Source organism: Lycorma delicatula, chromosome 5, assembly GCF_047948215.1.
Source record: "Lycorma delicatula isolate Av1 chromosome 5, ASM4794821v1, whole genome shotgun sequence".
Taxonomy (NCBI): Eukaryota; Metazoa; Arthropoda; class Insecta; order Hemiptera; family Fulgoridae; genus Lycorma; species Lycorma delicatula.
Window position 1 is genome coordinate 9,893,543 of NC_134459.1, and position 22,689 is coordinate 9,916,231.

General features: G+C 32.3%; 1 protein-coding gene across 1 annotated transcript in view; it reads left to right on the forward strand.

Moving 5' to 3' along the window:
- Positions 1–22,689, forward strand: part of LOC142324716 (RNA/RNP complex-1-interacting phosphatase homolog) — a 255,341-nt gene that overhangs the window by 120,546 nt on the left and 112,106 nt on the right. Inside the window, exon 3 of the mRNA XM_075365633.1 lies at positions 6,621–6,652. Coding sequence (XP_075221748.1) covers positions 6,621–6,652 — 32 coding nt within the window. The remainder of the gene's footprint in view (positions 1–6,620; positions 6,653–22,689) is intronic.

A 22,689-nucleotide genomic window follows, 5' to 3' on the forward strand; every position in this document is an offset into this window, starting at 1 on the left:
TACCTATTGAACTGACAAAAATCTAAAGGTTTTTAAATTATCGGTAAAAAGCTGGATGTTTTACTTGACCGGACGGGTTAGATAGATTATATGCTGTGATTTTATAGTGGGGGTTGCGGTTTAAATCTGTTGCTTTCATTATATTTTTTTGAATTACCCACTTTGGGATACGTTAGTTCGATTATTTTGTATGCGTTTTGGCCTCTTTCCGTTTTATCTAATATTTTTTCATTCTTTCTGAGGTTGTTTTCTTCTGAACTTTTCGCTCCTCTTTTGGATTTTTATTTTTCTCGTAATCCTTATTATTATTATCTGTTGTTTTTTTTAGAATTAGATTAGTTATTTTGAGAACGCTGTGTACAATCTTTAATTATTTCTAATTACAACTCTGTCTAAGTATGCGTGCGTACGTTCGCATTTGTAAAGCAAATAGGTTGTAACTCTATAAATTATCGTCTTTACTACCTTCTATTCGACAAGAGGACAGTTGTGTACCTCTCTAACTAGTATTCTTGTTTTATCGCTTTGTTTTCGAGTAATTGCCCCGAGTGTCTACGTTTAATTGTGATCCTAGAGCGGATTAATTTATATTTTTATCGGACGTTATGTCGATGGAAATCAAGTTATTATTTTTATTAATTGAAGGTCGTAACATCGTCGAACGTTATAACATGTGCGTCGAGAAAGGTCGATTTATATCGCTTTGGCCACCTCCTGTAACTGTTTCTACTGCGGTTCTACCCCCTTCCGGGATCGGCGACTATTACGGTATAACTTTGGCCGTCATTTTTTTTTCTTTCTGAGAAATTAAACTGTTGCAAAGAATGTCTGTCGATTTACGGGCTCGGCTATTAATTAATATATATTTTAAAATATTTTGTACGCAATAAAAATCATTAATATAGAGACATGTTTTGGAAAGAGAGAAGATTATTTATAAAAAAAATGAGAGAAAGAATGCGTTTTTGTAAGAGAAATGCACAAAACATTTACGTTAAAATCGGTCGAAGCGAATGTTAGTATGGAAGAAAATTCTGAGATTTGTTGTTTTTAACCCGATTTAAGACATTTCTATTCTTATTATAATTAATGAATCGGCTTAGTAATAGTTCTGGGTTCCCGTTTTTACTAGTCTCCTGTGTTCGAGTATCGGCTTTGGTTTGACGGATTTTAAATTAACCGGATATCAGTCTGTTTAACCGAACGGATAATACGATTTTTTTTCGAAAAGATCAATTATTTATTGCGACGTAGATTTTTAACGATCTAAATGTCAGGTATTTTGTTGTAAGTTTTACGTACAAAAATATTTAATCGTTATAAACCGATAAATACGGGTAGAAACTGTCGGTCGTATCTGATTTACTCGTAAATTTTTATATGTTTTCTTATAATACAACTATATGTAGCGCGGATCTTGCATTTAACCGTGTAATTTGAAATTTTTCTAAAACGGTTAGACGATAACATTTTTTAATTATACTTTTCTTATTTCCATATTTCCCTGAGAATTTGGTGGTATCGGGAAGTTTATTTACATAATGCTGCACCGTAATGAAAATTTTTGTCAGCAGATGTTTTAACATGTTTTTAGGGATTTTCCCGAGTAACACTTTTGGTTACCGTTGTAGAATTATTTGGCTTTTCGGTAAATTAAATTTATAAACTACAAGTTTCAAGGAATTTTTCACGGATAAATTTGCGACATTTTGTACATACTATATAGTGTGATGCGGTCACCTGCTGTGTATGCCGATGTTACGACATTGCGTGTAGGAGTTAACGGCGCCGTCTAGTATTTCTTCTTTCTTCTTCTTCTTCTGGTCAGTCTTCACTCAACTAGCTCACACAAGTTACAACTTTTCCATTGCATATAGTTTTTTGTTTTCTTATTTTTTTTACGACTTGTGCTTGTACCTTGCATCTACAGCTGTCTTAACGCCGATCATTTAATTCTGTATGCGTATCGGTCACCATCGTGAACTAAAATCACAATTATTTTTACGTTCGATAAAACTTTTTTTAATAAAAACTTTCTGTTACGTTCGGATATATTAAAAAGATGTATAGATGATAAAATAGAAGGCTTAACATATTATTTGTATTATTAGCGAGACGATAGGCTTACGTACAGTAAAAAAAATATTTCATTGCGATTCTGTTTTGATCACTTCCTTGCACGGTTTACGTTTAAAAACATTTTCTTTCAACTAGACGTTGATATTACGGTGTAATTATATACTATAGTATTTTTGTCGTGTCGTTTGATATATTTTGTTGTCGGCATACACTAATCGGAATGAAATGTCTGAGTTATACTATTATAAATGTAACATTTTGGCAGTATTTTCTATCTTTTCTTTGTTACTCGGCGTTTAACCGGCGAAGCGAGCTGTTTGTGATAAAATGATAGTTTTATTTTTTTTTATTTGTCCGACATTTCCTCTGAACAAATGTTAAAAAGCGATCGTAATCTTTGCGTCGTGAAATGTCCAAGTCTGGTAAAAGGGAGAAAATTCCTGGTCAGGTGCAGGCCATCGTTTTGGAAAGTAATTGCTAATGATACGTATATATATATATATCGTGTGTCTCACGATGAGGTATACGCCTTTTATTTAATATTACTCGCCTGTTCCCCCACCGATTTTATTGAAACTACAGACCTTTTAACGAAGGTTCTGAAAATGCTCTGTGAAAATTTCAACCTTCTAGGATTTATAGAAACAAAATGGCGGATTTCAAATAATAATATCAATTTCAGATAAACCACACTTAGTATTCATTACAAAATAACTGGTAATAATGATTAAAAGAGATGTTGTATTGTTAATCAGCTGTTCAAATTGAATAAAACAAGTTAATAATTAGTCATAACCGTGACAAATTTTTTTATTGTTTTTAATTATCATTTTTTTTACCATCTATTTTGTAATGAATGAAAAGTGCGGTTTATCTGAAATTGAAATTATTATTTGAAAGTCGCCATTTTGTTTCTATAAATCCCAGAAGGTTGAAATTTTCACAGAACATTTTCAGAACCTTAGATCTGTAAAGTTTCAATGAAATCGGTGGGGGAACGGGCGAGTGATACTAAATCAAAAACGTATACCTCTTCGTGGGACACACGAAAATATTGTTTCGGCCAGACATGTGGAGCGATCATGTCTACGTATTTTTTTTTTTTAAATTTTTAAATTGTTTTGGAAGGTATATATCTTATGCGGTTTTTAAAATATTACATCATTTTCCATATGCTAACATGTACCTTACTTGCAACGTGTAACTTATATGCAACAGGGTCTTAAGCTTAATAAGGGATACGTTTCTTATCTTCACGGCGTATATCTTTAAATCCTCACCTGTTACCCGATACGCCCTGCCGATTTGATATTTCCTGGCCAAGAAAACGTGTCTTGTTAATAAATAATTAATAACGTAGAAATATATACGACGCGGGTAGAATGTGATGATAACCGGTTCGTCCGTTCTAGAGGTATCGACCTTGTATAATGCTTATCTTATACTCCTTTATCCCGATACGGGCATGTATTTTCCTAAACTGTTGATTAAACTGTATACAAGTAATGAAATAACCAGAAAGCGGATGATATTTTTTATGCGATTCAAAATAACCTCTTTGAGTTTGCTATCGGGAACTTATTTACTCATATCGTGTCGGAGAAGAGATGGTTGTAACTCAAAAAGTTCATTTTTTTGGCGTATTAAAGATATTTTTTTTTTGTATATATCGAATTTAAACTCAAAAGTTTTCACACTGTTTTAATTTAGACCGATAGCAAATAATTTTGCTAATCGTAACCCTCACGTCAGTCTTATTGAATTCGTTTGATTGATTTTGTTAATCGGTCCCTTTCTCACCTATTTTTAACGCGCAGGGTAAGTGGCTATTAGTAGCAGTAGTAGTAGTAGTATTGATATTAAGGTATTAAGGCGTTATTCTATTCGAATAAGATGCGTGTAATGATCCGTTCAGTTTTTCTGAAGATCGCAATCTGGGATGTATTATTCGGTTGAGGTTTGTATAGTTAACTGTACGTAGAAGAGGGTAGAGGATAACCGACCGGCTGACTCCACCAGGTGACTGGTGGTGTGGTCTTCCCTTTTATATAAAAAAAAATTGTCCGAATGCTTTTGTAGAAATCATCTTTTTCATCGGTAAAATAAGTTATATATCTATACGTCTTTTGTATATCGTGTATTGTTATACGCAAGCATAATAATACAACACGCGTTTTCCATTTGCAACGCTTGAGATACTTCGGTAGAGGTAAACCGATTTAGATTTTATTTTACCTTTTTGGAAAGATATCGTTACGTTTCAGGTCTTTTCATTAGATAGCAAGCCCGTTTTAGTAAATGGCTTTCGGTAAATTCCCGTTTATTCGAGCGCTAATCAAACGACAACGTAAAACTCTACTAACACGATTTTAAAAAAATATATGAGTATGTGGCAGCTGAAAAATTTACTAAATGTACGAGTTTTTTTTGACGGTATGTAAGTAACGAAGCACGAGATTTTTTAACGGTTTTGAAATATTACTGCATGCAAATACGGTACGAAAGATAATTCTAATTTAAAATGCCGTTTTGTGGCGGCAGACTTTTCCAGCCGTTAAGGCACATAACAGAAGTAAATTATTCGTAACGTTAAAAAAATGATCCGTTCCCGATTTTTACATCTCTTAATATTTTGAGGTTTCCTCCGTTCAAAAGAAAACGATTTCTTAGAAACTGGATGCTGTATAAGGTGTGAGGGAAAACTTCGGGAAATGATTGTAGAACTAAAAATAAGAAAAATGTGTGTGAACATTTCTTTCTTTTTTTATATCTGTTTTTAGTTACTTAAAGTTACTTTAAATTTAGTTTAAAGTTAGTTAAGTTAATTTTTTAAGTTATATTAACGGTTTACACCGTATTTAACATTTGAGTGCAAATTTTTAAATATACACGAATGAAAATTTTGTAATGAAATTTATGTTTTGAGGTTTTACATTATTTCAAAATTTTAAACGATTTGTAAAAATCTTGTAATTGATAATATGTAATTTAAACTCTCAAAAACTATTCTGAAATAGGTTTTCATCTCTTTTAAGGGAAAAAATAAACATCGTAAAGGAAAATATTTTGTTTGTCTAATTCTAAAGTCCTAAGTAAATAAAACTAACATACGTGTTCCAAGCGGTTCAAATTGTTGTTTTAGGGTTACAGGAAAAATGTAGTTGTCACATTTCTTGGAGACAACAATTAAAAATTATTAAGAGTTAATTAAAATACAGAATAAAACTTCTTTTTTTTAAAATGAACACTCGGAAATTTATCCTTTTTAAACAATGCGGTTCAGAATTCGTCGTCGAAGGTCCGTCGAACGTCGTTTTGATGTTCTTTTATGAAGGGACAGCATTAGAAATGCGATCGTTAGTTAATTTGAGTATTCGTATTTTGTTTGTAATTTTAATTGTTTCATCCCCGCGAACAAAAATCCGTTCGCGTGAGATCGGCCGTATAACGGGTCCTCTCCGCAACCCGATGGTTTTTCACCAAAATAACCTTTAAGAATTTCTTGACTCGATAACTCGAATGCGTTGGAGTACCGTTCGTTTCGCTGTCTTAAAAGTACAGAGTAATCGTTTTTGAAATATTTTGGATAGCTTCCTCCCCCCTTAACGCTATACTATAAAGTAAGGGTCCGGTTAATCGGTTATCGATCGAACCGCATTACACGTTTGATGAGAAAGATCGATGTGAAAATCCATTTTTTTCAGTAGAGTTTTTAGCATAATTGTCGCTAGTTTTGTTAATACGATTTTGGTCGGCGCTCGGCGATATAAACGGATATAAGTTACGATTAATATTAAACCGTTGTCGTCGTACGGTGCGTTCTTCTGGCCGAAGATGTAAGTGAAATCGATATAAACGTTGACTACCCCGACATTTTTTCACGTGTGTCGCATTCGGACATTATTCACCGTTCATAGAGGGACTGTACTCTATTCCTTAAAGGAGTTTTCTGCCGTTTAGATTTTGTACGTTTGGACGTTTAACATCGTTTAGATTTTGTACGTTTGTGCGTGTACCGTGCTCGCATAATTTGTAAGAATCCTACTTTCTATAAACAGAACGTTTAGAAAAAACTACGTCCGTATTCTTTAACTATGGATCCGACACTTATACAGAACAATCCGTCGACATACGCCAGCTACATCTGCCTGCATATTTGTACGTGTGATGTTAAGTTTTAAATTTTTTAAATAATAGTCTATCCGGATTACGTAACCGCAATGTATTGATTGATATCTTTCCAACTCATGTAGTTTTTTTTTTTAAGTCGGCAGTACCAACTGGTTGGTAACAAATGTATTTTCAACAAAAATTAAAACAGTAGTTTTCCTTCCCTAACAGAAAAATTATTTATGTATATTTATATATATATATATTTGTGTAAACTGAAACTTTTTCAATTATTATATTAGAAAAAAATAGTGTGTGTATATATATGTATAAATCATTTATCTACGTTTTGTTGTATACGCATTTAAATTCAGTTTCGTTAATTGTAATATTATTGTTATTAATTATGGGATTTCATTTCTTTGTTTCAGAGGTTAAACAATCAAGTTTCCCCGGATGAGAGGTGAGCGCATCGAATTTTTAATGTAATAATTATTTACATTATTATTTACGTATTAACATGTAATTTACATCTTTATTTATTAGAAATTTATTATTTAAATATATTTGTTCAGGCGCTATAAATCGGTTTATTGTTGAATATTTGATCGCTTATTTAAATTTTATTACTTTTCAGACTGTATAGTTATTCTGTACGGCTAAACAGAGTTACAGTAAGTGAAGTAAAAAATCAGGTTTATTACAAACGTGTCCTTTATTAATCAGGTCAAATTTTACCGCTCAGGATTTTTTTTTTGCAGTTCTTTACCCCCTTGTAACGTATATTGTACGTATGTGTGTGTGTCGGCCTGTTTTTTTATTGCTATCCCCGTATTTGATTAACCAAAATTTATGAAATTTTTTAACGCGATTTTAACTTCTGAATATTAGTCTTTGATGCTACTTAGTTTTTAATAATATTTGAAGGGGATGGGAAGATACGGTCGTATACTTTAGGTCCCGTATGTCAAACTTTTACTCAAAAAGTAGAATGTTTTCACGTAATCCTTTGTTTGCGTAGTTTAATGTTCCGCTTAATTTTCCTCCTAAATTGTAGCGTTTAAGGCGAAAGTATAGGTAGCCGGAGTACGAAAGTATACAAAAGTATAGTACGTCGGCAAAGATTTCTTTTTATACAACTTAAATCACTTGGAACGAAAGGTTACGTGTCATAGGGGATGACACTCTACTAGTCGTTTCCAACGCATTTTTCTATTAATGTGTGATGCGGCCTTCTTGGTGATAACTCATAGGCTCTTTTTCTTACCTTCAAGGCTCAATGGTACTTGCATTTTTTTGACGGAACTGTTGGACATTCAACTTGCAGATAGAGTGATGTAGTTTTTCAGCGATGGCGCGAACCTACTCGTTACTGTCGTGATGTGGCGAATCATTTAAATAACGCATTTAGTAAGCAGTGGATTGATCGAAACGGATCGGTAAAATGGCCATCCCGATTTCACACCAGAGGACGTTTTCCTTTGGGGTAGGACGAAGTCGTTAGTTTATTATGCTTGTATTGGCACAGAAGAAGAATTCAGACATCGTATAATAGAAGCTGTAGCTACCGTTAGGAATAATAATGTTGTTATTATACCTACCCGGCTAGCGTGGATTCGCCGAGCTGAACCACGCATTGAACAGAATGGCGGTCACATTGAGCAACTGTTTTGAAGAAATGTTTGCGGCTTTATCGAGTAACTATTTTTGAATTAAGTTTTACAAAAAAAACTAAAATGTATGTGATTTTTTTTTTTTTATTATTTGTTCGTATTTTTGTTATCGGTAATTTTTCTATTTGCTTTAGTTTACATTATGTTGTTCAAACATCGATGAAAATTTTTCTGCGTAAAACGTATCGCTTTTCCGATCCAGTTTGTGCGTTTGGTTTCTAATTAAAGTTGAATTTTCAAATTTGTGTTTAATTTTAATAGACGTTATTTATTAGACATTAATTTTTTCAGAATTAAATTCTCTACAAAGTTAACTAGAGGTAGATTAACATAGTTATTTTATTCCGGGCTTAAAAAAGTGTATTTTCCGACAAAAATGTTTCATATTTAACCCCGTTTTTCTTAAAACGTAAGCGAGATAGAGATCTAGCACCGCTTTTATTCAATTTCTTAGATCAAAAACCATTAGGAAAAACCAGATTTACTCGATTTGCCTCGATTTGTACCCCAAGAAGTTATGTACGATTTAATTTCGCAGAGGAAGCAGAAAGTAGGGGTGAATGTTTTGCGAGCGGAAACTCGGTAACGAACAGTTTTCTGACCTATGTTTATACGTACCTTTTTTCTTATTTTTGGCTATAGAATCATCTTCCGAGAGATCGCCGTGTAATTTTGAATCGCTTGTATTTGTATAAAGAGCGATTCAGGAGGAAAGGGAAACAATTTGGGAACCGATTCCAGGGCTTGAAATAAGGAATAAAATTCGTTCAAACTTAGGTTTAAAAACGCTTTATTATCGAGCTACGGCTAGCGAAAAATTTCGTCTGGATTTCAGTTTCTCCGGTGAAATGAGGTAATACTGAAATTTTTAACGTGTTATATAAGGGGGTAGACTTTTATGTTTGTTATTTTTTTTGACCTGAAAAAATCCCAGAACTGTATCGCCCGTAGTTTTCACGATATCCAACGTAAAACAGAAAAATTTAGTGACGAAAAACAGGTTTTTTTAAGTTTGAAGTACAATAAGTGTTTTACATGACTTATAAATGCGTAAATTTTATTACCAAAACCTTTGGAGAGTTTATTTCTGAGAAAATTGACGTTGTAAAATCTAAGAAGAAAAAACAGATCGACTTTTATAATTAAAAAAAAAAGAACGTAACAGAAAAAGTTATGAATTTGTAAAAGTTAAAAACAGCTGTTTTTAAAACGATAAATTTAAACCTTTGAGAAATTAAGTTGGCAACACTAACTGTACGCTTTAATTTGAATACTATTCACTGTCATAAAATTGTATGTAGCTGTTAATAATAAACATTAGGCGGTTTGGTTGTTTTCATATAATTTTGATTGCGTTTAATTATTTTTATCAAGTTATTTAGTGTTTTTTTTTTGTTTGCTGTACTCTAAACTGTATTTACATTTTTCCAATTGAATCTAAATTTAAAAAAATTGAAGCTGTAACTCTATGACAAAGAATTTTCGGATATATCTTTGGACGAACAATTTCCTTATTTCAAGCTCTAGAATCGGTTCCCAAATAATTTTCTTTTCCTTCTGAATCACCCTGAGTATAATATAATTATATATATATATATATATTTTAAATTTAGCGTCCAAAAGTCGAAATTTCAAGACGAATTGAAGAATTATAATTTTTTACTTTTATTGCGTTTATAATTTTATGGTTTTACTATATTTTATATTCGCATACGTTTTCATTCAGAAATTAAATCCAAGATCACCGAATAAGAAACGGATATAATGGATTCTGACTTTGTACATTACATATTTTTACTTAGCGATTGAATCCTTTGATTTTCTTATTTTACGGTTAGATTGTGTAGTTATCGCGTTTTAATTTTAAATTAGAACGCGAAATGTCTAAAGAACTTGGGTGTCGTTTTCAAAAAAGTATATGTATTTCAGCTAAAATTTTATTGATTATTGTACTTTTGATATTGTAATATTAAAAAATTACATGATTTCTAAACGATTGTCTGATGCGATTTAAAATAGTCTTTAATGGAATTAGAATTTGTTTTAAACTCGTGTGCGGTTTGCACGATTAATATGCCGGCAGCAGTTGAAGCGCTCCTACACTGTCCAAATCTATCGACAAAACATGAACCCTCATTCGATTTGTTGTGTTAAATATATTCTTGCGCAAAACATTTTTTCATGTGTAATAAATAGTAATTGTACCTGCATTGCAGTAACTTGTGATGAATACGTACTTGTGTATTGTACGCGTACAATTATAGATTACGTAAATTTTCTATAGTAGTCATCTCTACTTTATTCTCAAGATTCATTATACTTAATATTTATTAATTACGATTGTATTCTTGTAAGAACATTGGACATCAGTTTATGTTTGTGTGTGTGCGTGCGCGCGCGCGCACCCCTTCCCACAGACACACACACACACACACGCACAATTTATATAATAGAATTTATTTGTTGTTAAACGTTCTTTTGTTAATAGGGATTTTTTTTTTTGTAATGATGTATATACATATAAAAGTTGATGTGAAAATAATATCCCTTTTAACTCGTTTTACTTGTGTACGGTATTAATTGTTGATTTCTTTTGGTTATTAGATATTGAGTTTAGGTGAAAGTCAGTTTATTTGCCGTTAATTATTTTAAGTGAGAAAGAACTAAAGTGCGTGGGTGAGATGTAGCAACGGTTTTTTTTTCTTTTACTAAAGTTTTGTTTTCTCTCTCGCGTCGAGTGTTTTATTAAATGCCTCTCTTACTTCTTCAATTTAAAAGTTTGGTTGAAGTCTAGTTAAGGTATTACTTATACAGTTTTATTGCCGTCATCAAAGGTGTCTTGTCTTTTACCGTTTATTATGTTTTTTCTTGTAACTTTCTTTTTGTTATCTTAATGTATCGTTAGTTTACCTTGTAATATTATTACACGCGTTATGATTTTAATAGAATTTTTCGACTTCAATTTTATTTTATTTTAAATCTTTTTTAACGTTAAACCTTGTTTTATTTATATAAAGATTATTAAAACCGAGTTCTAACCCGGTTAAAAGAGCAATATATTTATTTACCTTAAATTTTTGTTTTGGTTAGAATTAGTAATGCGACATTTTAAATGTAACAAGCAATTTCTTAACGATTATATCCTGTTAAGTTATTTCTTCTTCTTCCTTTCTAATATTATTTTATTTATAACCTATAACTCATAATTATTCGACTGTTTGGTGCTTTTGAGAGCAATAATTAGCAATGTTATCGGGTTATAGTGGGCCTGCGAAAGAACAGGCTTGTCTACTAAGAGGTCTATCTGACGAATCTACTTTGATGGTAAAAATTGAATTTTACGGCGTACTAAAATACGTTGTTATTATTAGTATTAATTTGGTGAGTTGCAGTTTATTTAATATAAACGTGTAGTAATCGATGAAGAATTGCACGTAAAAGTTCTGTAAAGGAATTTTTTTCGAAAAAAGATGAGATATTGAAGTATTGAAGAGCCTACATCGCAAAGGGGAGGGATGTGACTTTAACGAAAATTTTAATCATCTTTGTGTTTTTAGCTTATCAAAAGAACAAAAATTCATAAATAACGTAAGGAATAATTTTTTTAAACCTGTTTGAAAACATTGTGACGTTTAAACGTTTTGAAAAAAGCAACATTCCAACGGTCTAAAAATTTGATTTTCACAATACGCGTATTTCTAACTTTATATATTTTCAGTCTAACAACTTCTGTCTGTAAACGGTTTTAAAATTTTACGTGAAAGTAGTAAGTCCTCACCGATCCTTTTTTTAAAAATATATACTTTAAACGACAATTCTGCTTTTTAAAGAACAACATAATCTTAGAACAAAATACGAACGAATACTACGAACTGCTTGCCAGCTGTTCTTTTAGAATTTGATTCAAATTGTAGTACGAGAAAAAAACTCGTAAAACAATTTTATAGTATTTGGGCGGCTTGTACAATGGACTTCTAAATTTAAATGTTTTAGAATTTACTTTTGTAATTTTGTTTTAAAGATATTTTTACCTGATGCATCTTTAACGCGTAATTGTACGCCTGGGTGGCGCAGATAGTTGCTTTTCCGTGCGAAACGGAGGGCTGGCCGCTCCCTATTTTCATACTACCGGCTCTTCGATGCCGTTTCACGATTTTGCTCTTAAGCTTTAATTATAAGATATGTTGACCGGCTTACCCAGGCATTTATTTTCTTATTCTCCTTTAACTGCAGATTTTCGCCCGATTTTAACTATCCGATTTTTTTACGATAAGAAATGATGAATTCTGTTGTGCGAAAAAAGCTCAATCCGGGATTCAAACGCAGAGTATACCGAACGAAAGGCAGATGTAATAAGTTTTAGCTACTGCTACCACACGATTTAGGGATGCATCTGTCCTACGAGTCCCAAATCGACAAAGATGGACTAGATATCCGGAGGTTTCTGATATAGCTACATGCGTATAGATGTTATTATTTCGGCGTAACCTAGGATTGTAAAATAGTAATACAAATATTTTTCAAAATTTTTTAAAAATTGCTTTTTAGTTTTGTCATACTTTAATCAAATTATATTGAAATTTCTAATATATTTATAAAATATCAAACACCTACATATATGTATATTATATATATATATATGAGTGATGACAAAATGTTATCAAGTTCGAAACCACAAAAACTTCCGTACTAAGTTTTTGTAATTTTTTTTATCAAACGGCTATCGGATTATCAATTGCGAACTCAAAAAACCCGCATATCCATTTTTCAGTATTTGCAATTTTTTACACCCGCACCCTTAATTTACCCCCGTACGGGTGGATGTTTGCAAAAGTAATGGTGATATTGTATTGTCACCCGACCTTTGTAAGTGTGCAAAATTTCAACAATCGGCAATGTCAGGAAGTATGTTAAATTAAGGATCAAACATGAAAAAAAAGTTAAAGAAAAGCAAGTAATTACTTATGTAATAATTAGGAATAATAATAAGTAACCCCCCCCCCAAAGTAAACCTATTTCGCATTTATACGTGGATAAAACAAATTAATGTCGGATTAGAAATATCGATCTATTTTACACCCGTTTTCCCGGTCATTTCATCTTTTCAAACTAAGAAATAAATGTAAGTTACAGTTACAACGACTTAATTCTTACGTTAATGAATGACCACTATTTATTTGTGTAAATTCGCCGTTCATTTCTACGAATTAAAACGTGAAAACGGCTACAAGACGAGCGCCGAACGACGCCCCGTTCGACTTTCGTAGCCATACAACTTTACATTCTTTATGCAATGTTTACGACGTGAAATTCAAGCGGTGTGAACTACCGCTTGTCATTTGTACCTCAACTGAAATTAATTGTTTCCATTATGTTTTACGTAAATTAAACAGTCTCTGTAACTTCTTCGTATATGTTTTAAATTTTTTTCTATGAAATTAATTTACTTAAGATAAATCGCCGACATTCTGTCGATCCGAGTAAAGAAAGTATCTGTTATCTGTTATTTTTATCTGTTTTTGCTGTATGTTGGTAACGACCCGACGAACTGCGACAACCTCACCCGCAATCCCGCACACGACGGATTTGTCATAATTACGAACGTTTGAAGTACAGAAGTTATTGTGAAATAATAAGTAAGTCGATTACTTTAAGCGGTCGTGAGGTTTTTTCAGGAATATCGTACAGGCCTGTCGAATATTAAGATTACGCTACAAGGATTTTGCTGCCCGGAATCGATCGTCAGCGTGCGTAATAATCACGGTACGAATTAAAGTACAGTAGTATAATTTTAAAATCTTTCCTTGCCTTTATTTTTACAGACGAACAAATACTCACCGCGCGTTCATATGCGTGTCGAGTTCATACGCGTGTTATTGTATTACAGTGTAAATGTATATTATAATCTATAAAAGATTGCGACGATGTTTTTATTTTTTATTTTTAATATATGTACATCGTTTCAATTCCATCGGACAGGTAGGACTAGATCGGTATGGTATACTTGTACATAGGTGTCAAACAGCCGTTCGTATCGATAAATCGTTTTTCATTTATCGTTGCCACTCTTAACTTAATTATTATCGGAATATGTATTACATACATATATATGCACGGTATATACGCCTGTGTTTTCGACTATTTAATACGGCTATAAAGAGTACATTGCTATCGGTTTACTTCTTATGTGCGGCTTATTTTTTCCTCTCTTTCTCTCTCTCTCTCTCTCGCTTTCTCGCTCGTTCCCATCTTTTTCCTCTTCTCTTTATATTCCTCCAGCTGTTCTGTTTATAACCGATTCGGTGCTCGCGTACGATCTCTCCGGGTAATGGCCTATTTTTATTTATTTAATGTCTACTAACATTTTAAACGGTGTTGTAAACGGTCTTTATAGGCTTTGTAACTTGTCTTTTTTAAATCGTGTGTATTTTATGAATTGTTTTTTAATATTAAACACTTGCCTAATCCGATTTACATGTTTTAACCATTATATATGCAGCCTATATACAACCGGTATATATATTTCCACTAATAATATAAGTTATCTGTTGTATTCTTTATATGTTTTCGGAAAGGGGAAAGGGGGTGAAGGTAAGAGAAGAATGTTATTGATAAAAAATTACGTTTCGTTTACGTATAGACCGTATAGTAATGTCTAAAATCAATATACGCACGAAATTTACAATTATTATTGTTTGCGAACGCTTAAAACAAGTGTTATATCGAGTAGTATTATTCTGTCTCGTAATTTTACTATATTTTTCTCGTTACTTTATAAAATTATCTTTGATATTTAATTTTTTTATCGGGTGATATTTGCTAATCTTTATAGCTGTTTATATCATAACGCAAAGATAGTCCGATTTAATCTAATTGAAATTTATTACCTTGTGATATCAAGCAGGTGAGTTTTGCATCGTATAAATTACACCGGTGTAAAAGAAAAAAATATTTTCTTCTGTTACATTCGATCAATAAACTGTGTCTTATAGTATTTTTTGCGCCGATACCAAATTTTTAATCAAAATTGAATAACGGGCAAGGGTTTATAGTAACGCGGATTTAAACAAAATCTCATTCTTTACTTAATTATTTAGTTGTAGCATGATATCTTACCTAATATCTACGTTTCTTTAATGTTCTCCTGTATTCAGGCTGCGGAATGTCCCTTTTCAGTCTCCAGCAGTAATTAATCGCTTAGCGTTTTCGGGCTCTGTTTTCCCTAGCGGTGTGTTTTCCATCGTTGATTTGTTCTGGTCTAAACGTTCGCCGTGCTCGTCACGTACATCGCTAAATTAGGAGGAAAAAAGTCCAAATGTGAATGCAACATGTTTGTTTTTAGATACATTGCATCTCGGTCTTTTTTGTTTTCGAGAAGTTCATTCGCCTGTTCTACATAATACTTGCTTTCTTTGTCCTCCAAGAATTATCTAATAATATTTTGAAATTGTATCCTTGCCGCTTTCTCAGATTCATTCAACTCCTCTCAAAGTCCGAATCCTTCATCAACATAAGTATCTGTAGTCCAACAAATAAAAATCAAGTAAGAAATATTTGTTGGACTACAGATACTACAGATAAAGCAAAAATCAAATAAGAAATGCTTTGCTGATGCTAGGAAACCTCCTCGTAAGGCGTTAGATACTTTGGCTCTAAGGATCCACTGCTGTGACAAAAACTTTCATCCGACCAAGTTTTACGTGTAACGGTGGAAGATAACATTCCTTGGAGTCGCAAGAGCTTGACAAATAACGTCTTTCTGCCCGCCTGTGATTTCTTTTCTTCAATTACTCTTCTATAATGTAGTGTTTTTCCTGTCTCTATTCTCTCGCTCGCATAAGAAACAACAATACTTATTGTAATCGTGCTTCCGTTCTTATAAAATGGCACCTTTAGGTTTTACGTGTGTGCCGAGAATGCTTTTCATACAGTATCATCTTCGGTGAAGTTTTCATATTGTCATATGACTTCTTCATTTTCTTTCGTTCATTCCTTCGTATTGTACGTTCGGGCTTAGCTTGTGTCGCTCAAGGAAGAGAAAATGGTGGTTTCTCATTTGCATTTTTGATGTAGAACGGCTTTCAAATTCCTTTTTTGAAGGAATCTATAAACGATCTCCGTTCCGTATGATACTGTCCTAGTAATCCAATAAAGAATTTACATAATTGCAGTACACTATATTATCTTATAAGGAGAACGGGTGCTGAAATATTTGCTGCTTAACAGGGGGAAAACATATTTCGGTGCAGATTTCATTCAAGTTCTAACCTTTTAATCTTGAAGCCAGTAACTCTGAGTTTCAGCCAAGTTAAGATCTCGAAAAATTAAGTTCCTCTTAATAGGAAATTAAGTAAGTTCCTCTTACTAAATTATTAAGTTCCTCTTGAATAGTAATGCGAGTTCAGTGTTCTTACCTTGGAAATCTGGATTCTCTTCTTTATTCGCAATTAAAAAAACCTCTAATAAATATAGACCTTTTTCAAAGGTCTATATTTATTGTACTAAAAACGGCTGTTTTTATTTTTAAAATTCATAACATATTTCTGTTAGTTTTGTTTTCCCTAAACTTTATTACATCGGTATTCTCAGAATTAAATTCTCTACAAGTTTTGATAATAAAACAAAGCAACATTAAATAAAATAAAATACATCGATAAAATTATAATAATAGATATTAGATATAAAATAAATAAAAATTACATTTTTAAAAGCTTTGTACGAAATAAAATTTTAATGTTAAAACAATTAGTAAATTAATTATTTAATTATTTTTAAATTCAAGACAGTAAGCTTAATTAAAATGAGTATTTTAAAAGTTTTGATAATTTTTTCAGTTTTTAATTAACGTAATGACATTTGCGTCTGCTATTTTGGTTTAATTAATTAGTCGGTATTTGTTTTTTTTGATAACATTTTGCTAATCTCGCATAGCTTTAAAACAAGGTATCACATCCGTTTAAAATTCTTGAGCCGTTTCAGCCTCCCGCCATCCCTGAAGACCGAATAAACTAAATCGGGGATTACGAAGTTAGCCGCTCTTACCGGAGAAGATTTCGAAAGAGAGAGAATACCTCAAATACCTCAAAAACAAAAAAAAAAAAAAAAATGAAAGGGGAGCATACAACCGTAATTCTAGCTACCTGAAACAAAACATTGTTGGCCGCCATTTTGGATCGGGTGATCAGAATTTATTTTTAATCGTATAATTTTTCTCGTCTTATTGAGTTCTTTAAAATGATATATCAAATGACCATCGGTTCCGTTTGGAATTTTTGAGTTTCCCCCGTCCCCCGCCAAACACAGATCGAAAAGATTAAAATGTACGTTCATTGAAGTAGCCCCTTGGTACTACGAAGAATGCCGCAAGCCGCATCCAGTTATAAAAAAAAGTTAGAGAGCAAGTAAACAGCCGCATGAGAACGGCTCAATCGGTATAACGAAAACCTTCGCTCGTTTGGAAAATTATTTGGCTTGTGGAGGTACACAACGGAGTAACGAAGAGTTTAACTAGAACCCTAGTGAAGGCAAATTCGGTTATTTCGTAAGTACAAATTCCTTCTCCTATTTTACTGATTATATTTTCATACGGTTTTTGTATCCGTATTATTATAAAGACACAAAGTTTGTATGTTAAGAACGAACTACAAGATCAACTCTTGACTTCAATGGACTCAAGCCCCACCTGACCCCTGAATTAATAAAACTGTAAATATTTATATATTTCGATCGGTTTATAAAATATTAAAATAAAAACTGATAATAATGTCCAAAAGTTTCGAGCTTTCTTTTTTCTTACTCTGATGCCCGTAAATTAACAAATATTGAAATATTTTGGTATTCAAACTTCAAAAAAATCAGTCGCTTAGAAGAGAAAAAGCGTCCCCGATTTGAAACATTATTAAACACGTTTGAGTTCGAGGGTCGTAGTTATTTTGCTTTGTTTAAATTAAAAAACTCTACTATTTTAATAGATACTTTTATAAAATAAAAAATTATATTAATAAAAATCTCTTATTCGGTAGAATAATCGTGAAATATACTCTCAAATTAAGAAAACTCGTACTTGTTAATATTAAAAAATAAATTAAGAAAGACTGTTAATGATGAAAGTAAAGAAAGAAAAACATTAGTTTTTATGAACCTAAAAACTTAAACTTTCTCAAGTAGGTTTCAGTTCTTAAAAAGTTTTATTTCATCCTATTTTTTTTTAGTTTCTCATCCGAGATACGATTAGCCTTACAAAAAAATGCTACCCGTATAAAAAAAAAACCATTTGCAAGAAACGCAAAAATGGGAAACTGCATCTTTATAAAATTATAAAAACCAGAGCAGAGAAAAAGGTTTAAAAGAGTTTAAGCGCAAATAGCTGCCGCATTGAACACGTTAGCCCTTTGGAATGTAGGCTACGTATTTAATTGTAAACCGGGTAAAACTGAAATTGTCGTTCTAAAAATCACCGTTTAAATTATCTTTTTTTTATTTCAAAACGGTGGTACGTACTTGCCTCACGAATTTTCTGATCGGAGATCGGTCTTTTCCCCGCTTATCACAGCTTCCGGATTTTTATTTACGTTATAAATACCTATTTTCTTTTTCTTTGTATTTCAACCTTACGTTGACATTTTAAAATATTTAAGTAATATGCGTCTAATAACGTAATCTTATTAAGTTGTTAGGTACGGCAATACGCATTGAGTACCGTCGGTTAACTTTTTTATTCGAGAGTTGAAAGTTATAAAGCCTAAAAGTGTATTAAGAAATAATTAAAACCTGTCGACATATAAAGCTCTCTTATTTCTTAATTAACGGGGAATCGTATCGTGAACTAGACGTGATTTAGTTATCAAAGAAACGAGATATTCCCCTCTGTTTTACATTTTCTTCCTGTTATTCTCTATATTTCTCCCTTCGAGGATCTGTATTGCATGTAACTTTTTCTGCCTATGTGTGGTTTATGAGAAATGAAGTGATATAGATCGGTGGGAGGGGGTATTTTGACGTGATGGGTGCTGGGGTTTAAATAATCGCGTAGATAGGAGGAGGTTTAATAAGCTTGTAAGCTTGTAAATTGTGGACTTTTCTTAATAATAACGATTCAATTACCGCGTCTTATACGCTTCGTCGGTCCGTCTGTTCCATCTTTGTTGTCCTGCTGAGTTTAACCCTGTCAGTTTCAACTCTTTTATTTTTCTAATCGTAATTTCTACGAACTTAATTTTATTCAATCCTCTTATCGTCTCTTATTAATCCAACTGATGTTAATTTAATCTTTTGTAATGTAAAACGATGTAATTTAATTGTGCGCATTTTACCTTAATCATAATTTTGAAAATGTTTATAATTTATGTAATGTATTTTTTCTATAGAAGAAAAATATATTAAAATGAGTTACTTTTCCGTTGATTAACGTGTTTTTTGACATAAGTAGTCCGTAGATTCTGAATTTTGATAGCGGTTTTACATTATTCTATGTGTTGTTTAAAGCAGATTTTGACAAATATATTGATGTCGTTTAAATTATTTAATTAATAGTCGGTTATTTGATATGACTGTTTTATAAAGGTTTTTACATTGCGGAATCTGTTTTGACATTTATTCACCATTTTGGTACCTTGATAATACTTTAAAAAGCTGTTTGAAGAGTGTATACCGATCTTTGTCGGAGCTTTTCGTCTTGTGAAGGAATTACTGTTATAGGTCGATTGAATATTTTTCCAACCCCCTTAATTCTGGTGACGGGTGAAGTTTTTCTTTAGTACAACCCGAGCTCGCTTCTTTACGGCTCTGTTGTATCTGGAGGCAAAGAAATTGTAGCAGTACGGTTAAGATTTTGCTGGTCTTATACAGGGTAAAATTATTTCCGAACTACGAAGAAATCGTAGATATCCGTTACTTTGAACATCGGGCCGGGCTATCGAATATAGGTTGTGTTAATATAAAATGAGACAGGGTTCAATAATTTTGTAAATTATTCCACTTTATTTTTCTGTTAAAACAAAATCCGGCAAATTCATTGTGAATCTTTCTCGGTTTTGTTTAACGCCAACTGTTTATGAATATTTTTAAAAAGATGTGTTTGATAATGAATCTATTCGTGAAATTTAACGGTACAAAGTATGTCATTTAAGACCTACAGACCTCAGATTAATTTCTTGAAGATGCCATCCGAGCGAGCTCCGTTTCCGCGCAAAGATTGTTCCAATTTCTTAGCGATTTCGATTCACTTGAGCGGAATATTTTTTGTTTTCGTCTCGGATCTTGCTATCAGTTGTTTCGTCGTAACGATTCGTTTTTAGCACCTTGATTATTAAGGCATCCTACTTTAAGAAATCCTGTGCTTACGTCATGTGATCTTGGAAATCATTAAATGTTTACGTTTATCAAAATTTAGCCGACTGGCTTACAGTTGTCATCAGTATTTTGGCTATGTGAAACGTTGATTTGACTGCTTGAAACCGGGCATTTTCAATGGAAACGATTGTAGTTTTTGTGCGATAAAGTTTTACCGATATGAAAAAACCCAGTCTACAGGACTATTTGCTATTGCAAGTACATCTTTAAAAAAATTGATAAGAAAGAATCCATTACACAATGATTTTTTACAATTTATGATTGTACAATTAAAATGTTTTATCATTCATTACACAGGGATCCCTGTTAATGGATCCTGTGAGTAGGATTTTGTCAGACCCGTTAATGAACATTTTTTTAAATTATTGACCGATCTATTAAGATGAAAGCGGGCTTCGACCGACATCGACAGGTTGTTTGTTCTTAATGACCTGATGATTTCTCATATATATTTGCAAGCATTCGTTGGTAAACTTGTTGCATTCGGTGATCGTTCGATTTGAGTTCCTGGACTACTGCAACTTGTACGGATTATCGTGTAACTTCTGTAAGAATATACTTTGTACTGTCGAAAGTACGAAGCTGCAGAGAGACTGACGGCGAATCGAACGATGCGAATTACTTATAAGAGCGGCTCGAACCTTCTCGATATCGTTTGGTAAATGAACCAAGATTCGCACTCCGCCTACGGATTCTTTTTCAGAACCGAATTTTAAAGATTTACTCGAATTACACGCGCCGACGCAACACGATCGTGATGTGTGTGTTAAGAGGAGGTTGAAATTCTGTTCGTGCGGGGCATATCATCGCTTTTGTAAAACGGTTTGACGGCAAAAGTAAGTCGTTCACCGTTGCAATGGTACGCGGTAAGTCTGATTCCGTATGTTGTTCGTTATCAGTCGTCCAGGGATGCCGACGAAATTTTCAAAATTTCTCGTTCCTAAAGAACTGTGCAGATATTTTTTAATTCGGCGAATTTGAAAAGTCGAAGTGCGCAAAGAACTATTACTTAAAACTGTATAATACGATAGAATCTATCTTATAGTATTTGTACTGTAATGTTTGGGAAAGTAAAATCCTTCACGCCTAAACTATGAGTTCCGAGCCCCGATTCTTTCAAAAGTGATCAATTTTAAGCTTAAGCCTTTAACGTAAAAAAAGTTCTAAATGTAAATGTAAAGTACGAGATATTTGAAAAGGTCCGTAAGAATGACCATTTAATTTGAAAGTTTAGTATATATAATCTTTCTTCGCTATAAAATCACGGAATTACTTTTAACAATTTGTATTTCGTTCAAGAAATTTCGTTTTCTGAACTTAGGCGGGTTAGAAATTATATAGAGCAAAAGGAAATTCCTTGTTTTTTACATCAAAGAGTAGGTGAATTTAACTTTCCTAATAATTTATTTACGTCAAACGATCTGCTGTTTTGCTATGATTTTATTAGCGAGTTATTCGAATTTTTGTATGAATTCCCGCAGGAGCAAATTTACGGGTCGATTAAAGAATTTTAATTAAATATATTTCATTTACTCGGTTTACAATTACGGGTATTTTAAAGTTTATCGTAACTGTGTCGGATAGTCTGGTATTATTCCGGTTGAAGATTATTTCGGTTACTTTATTCATAATATAATTTCATCGCTGTGTCGGTTCAGGGTGTTATATTTTACGAGGAATATTAAAAGTGTAACTTTCAGGAAAGGATTTAGTTTTATATTGGCGATTATATAAACATTTTGGTCTACTTCACTCGCTTTTTTTAACTCTCGTAATAGGATTTAGATTAAATTTCTTTCATACAGATTTATCAATTGTATTCTTTATTAGCATAAAATATGATCTACCCTCCAGCGAATAAGGAATTTTTTTTTCTATCTCCTTTTAATCCGTAAGTTTATTATCTGTTATAAAAGACATTCTTTTTTTATATTTCTTTTCCTTTCCGTTTGGTGAATATTTTTTTATTAAATTTCTTATTCGTCTCTATTCATTCAGTAAATACCGTATATAATAACCGAGGTTATTGAACTGTAAAAGCGATGTTTTGTAACTTATTTTTTGAATACTTTAAAGATAACGCTCGTCCTTAAAATAAATAGTTTTATATGTGTTTATCCGTTCTTTTTCCTTTTATTAGAATCATTTTATTTTGTTTTTTTAACAGCGAATGTATCTGCGTACTGTCTTATTATAGATTATCTAAAAAACAGACTGCGATTTCATTATTCCAGATTATACGTAGTCTTACTAATGAAAAAAAAAAAAATTATATCTGTTGGAATTTCGCAATGAAATAAACGAAATTTTACCAAATTACAACTTATTCGTTTGAAAATTATTTTGTTCTCATTTAAACAAGAAAGGAACACTTATACGTTTATAAAAACTAGAAGAACAAGGTTTTTACGTTCTGTTACACGCGGTTCATAGATTTTGTGGCTTCATAATTTCAACGTAACACGTCTAAAAAGTA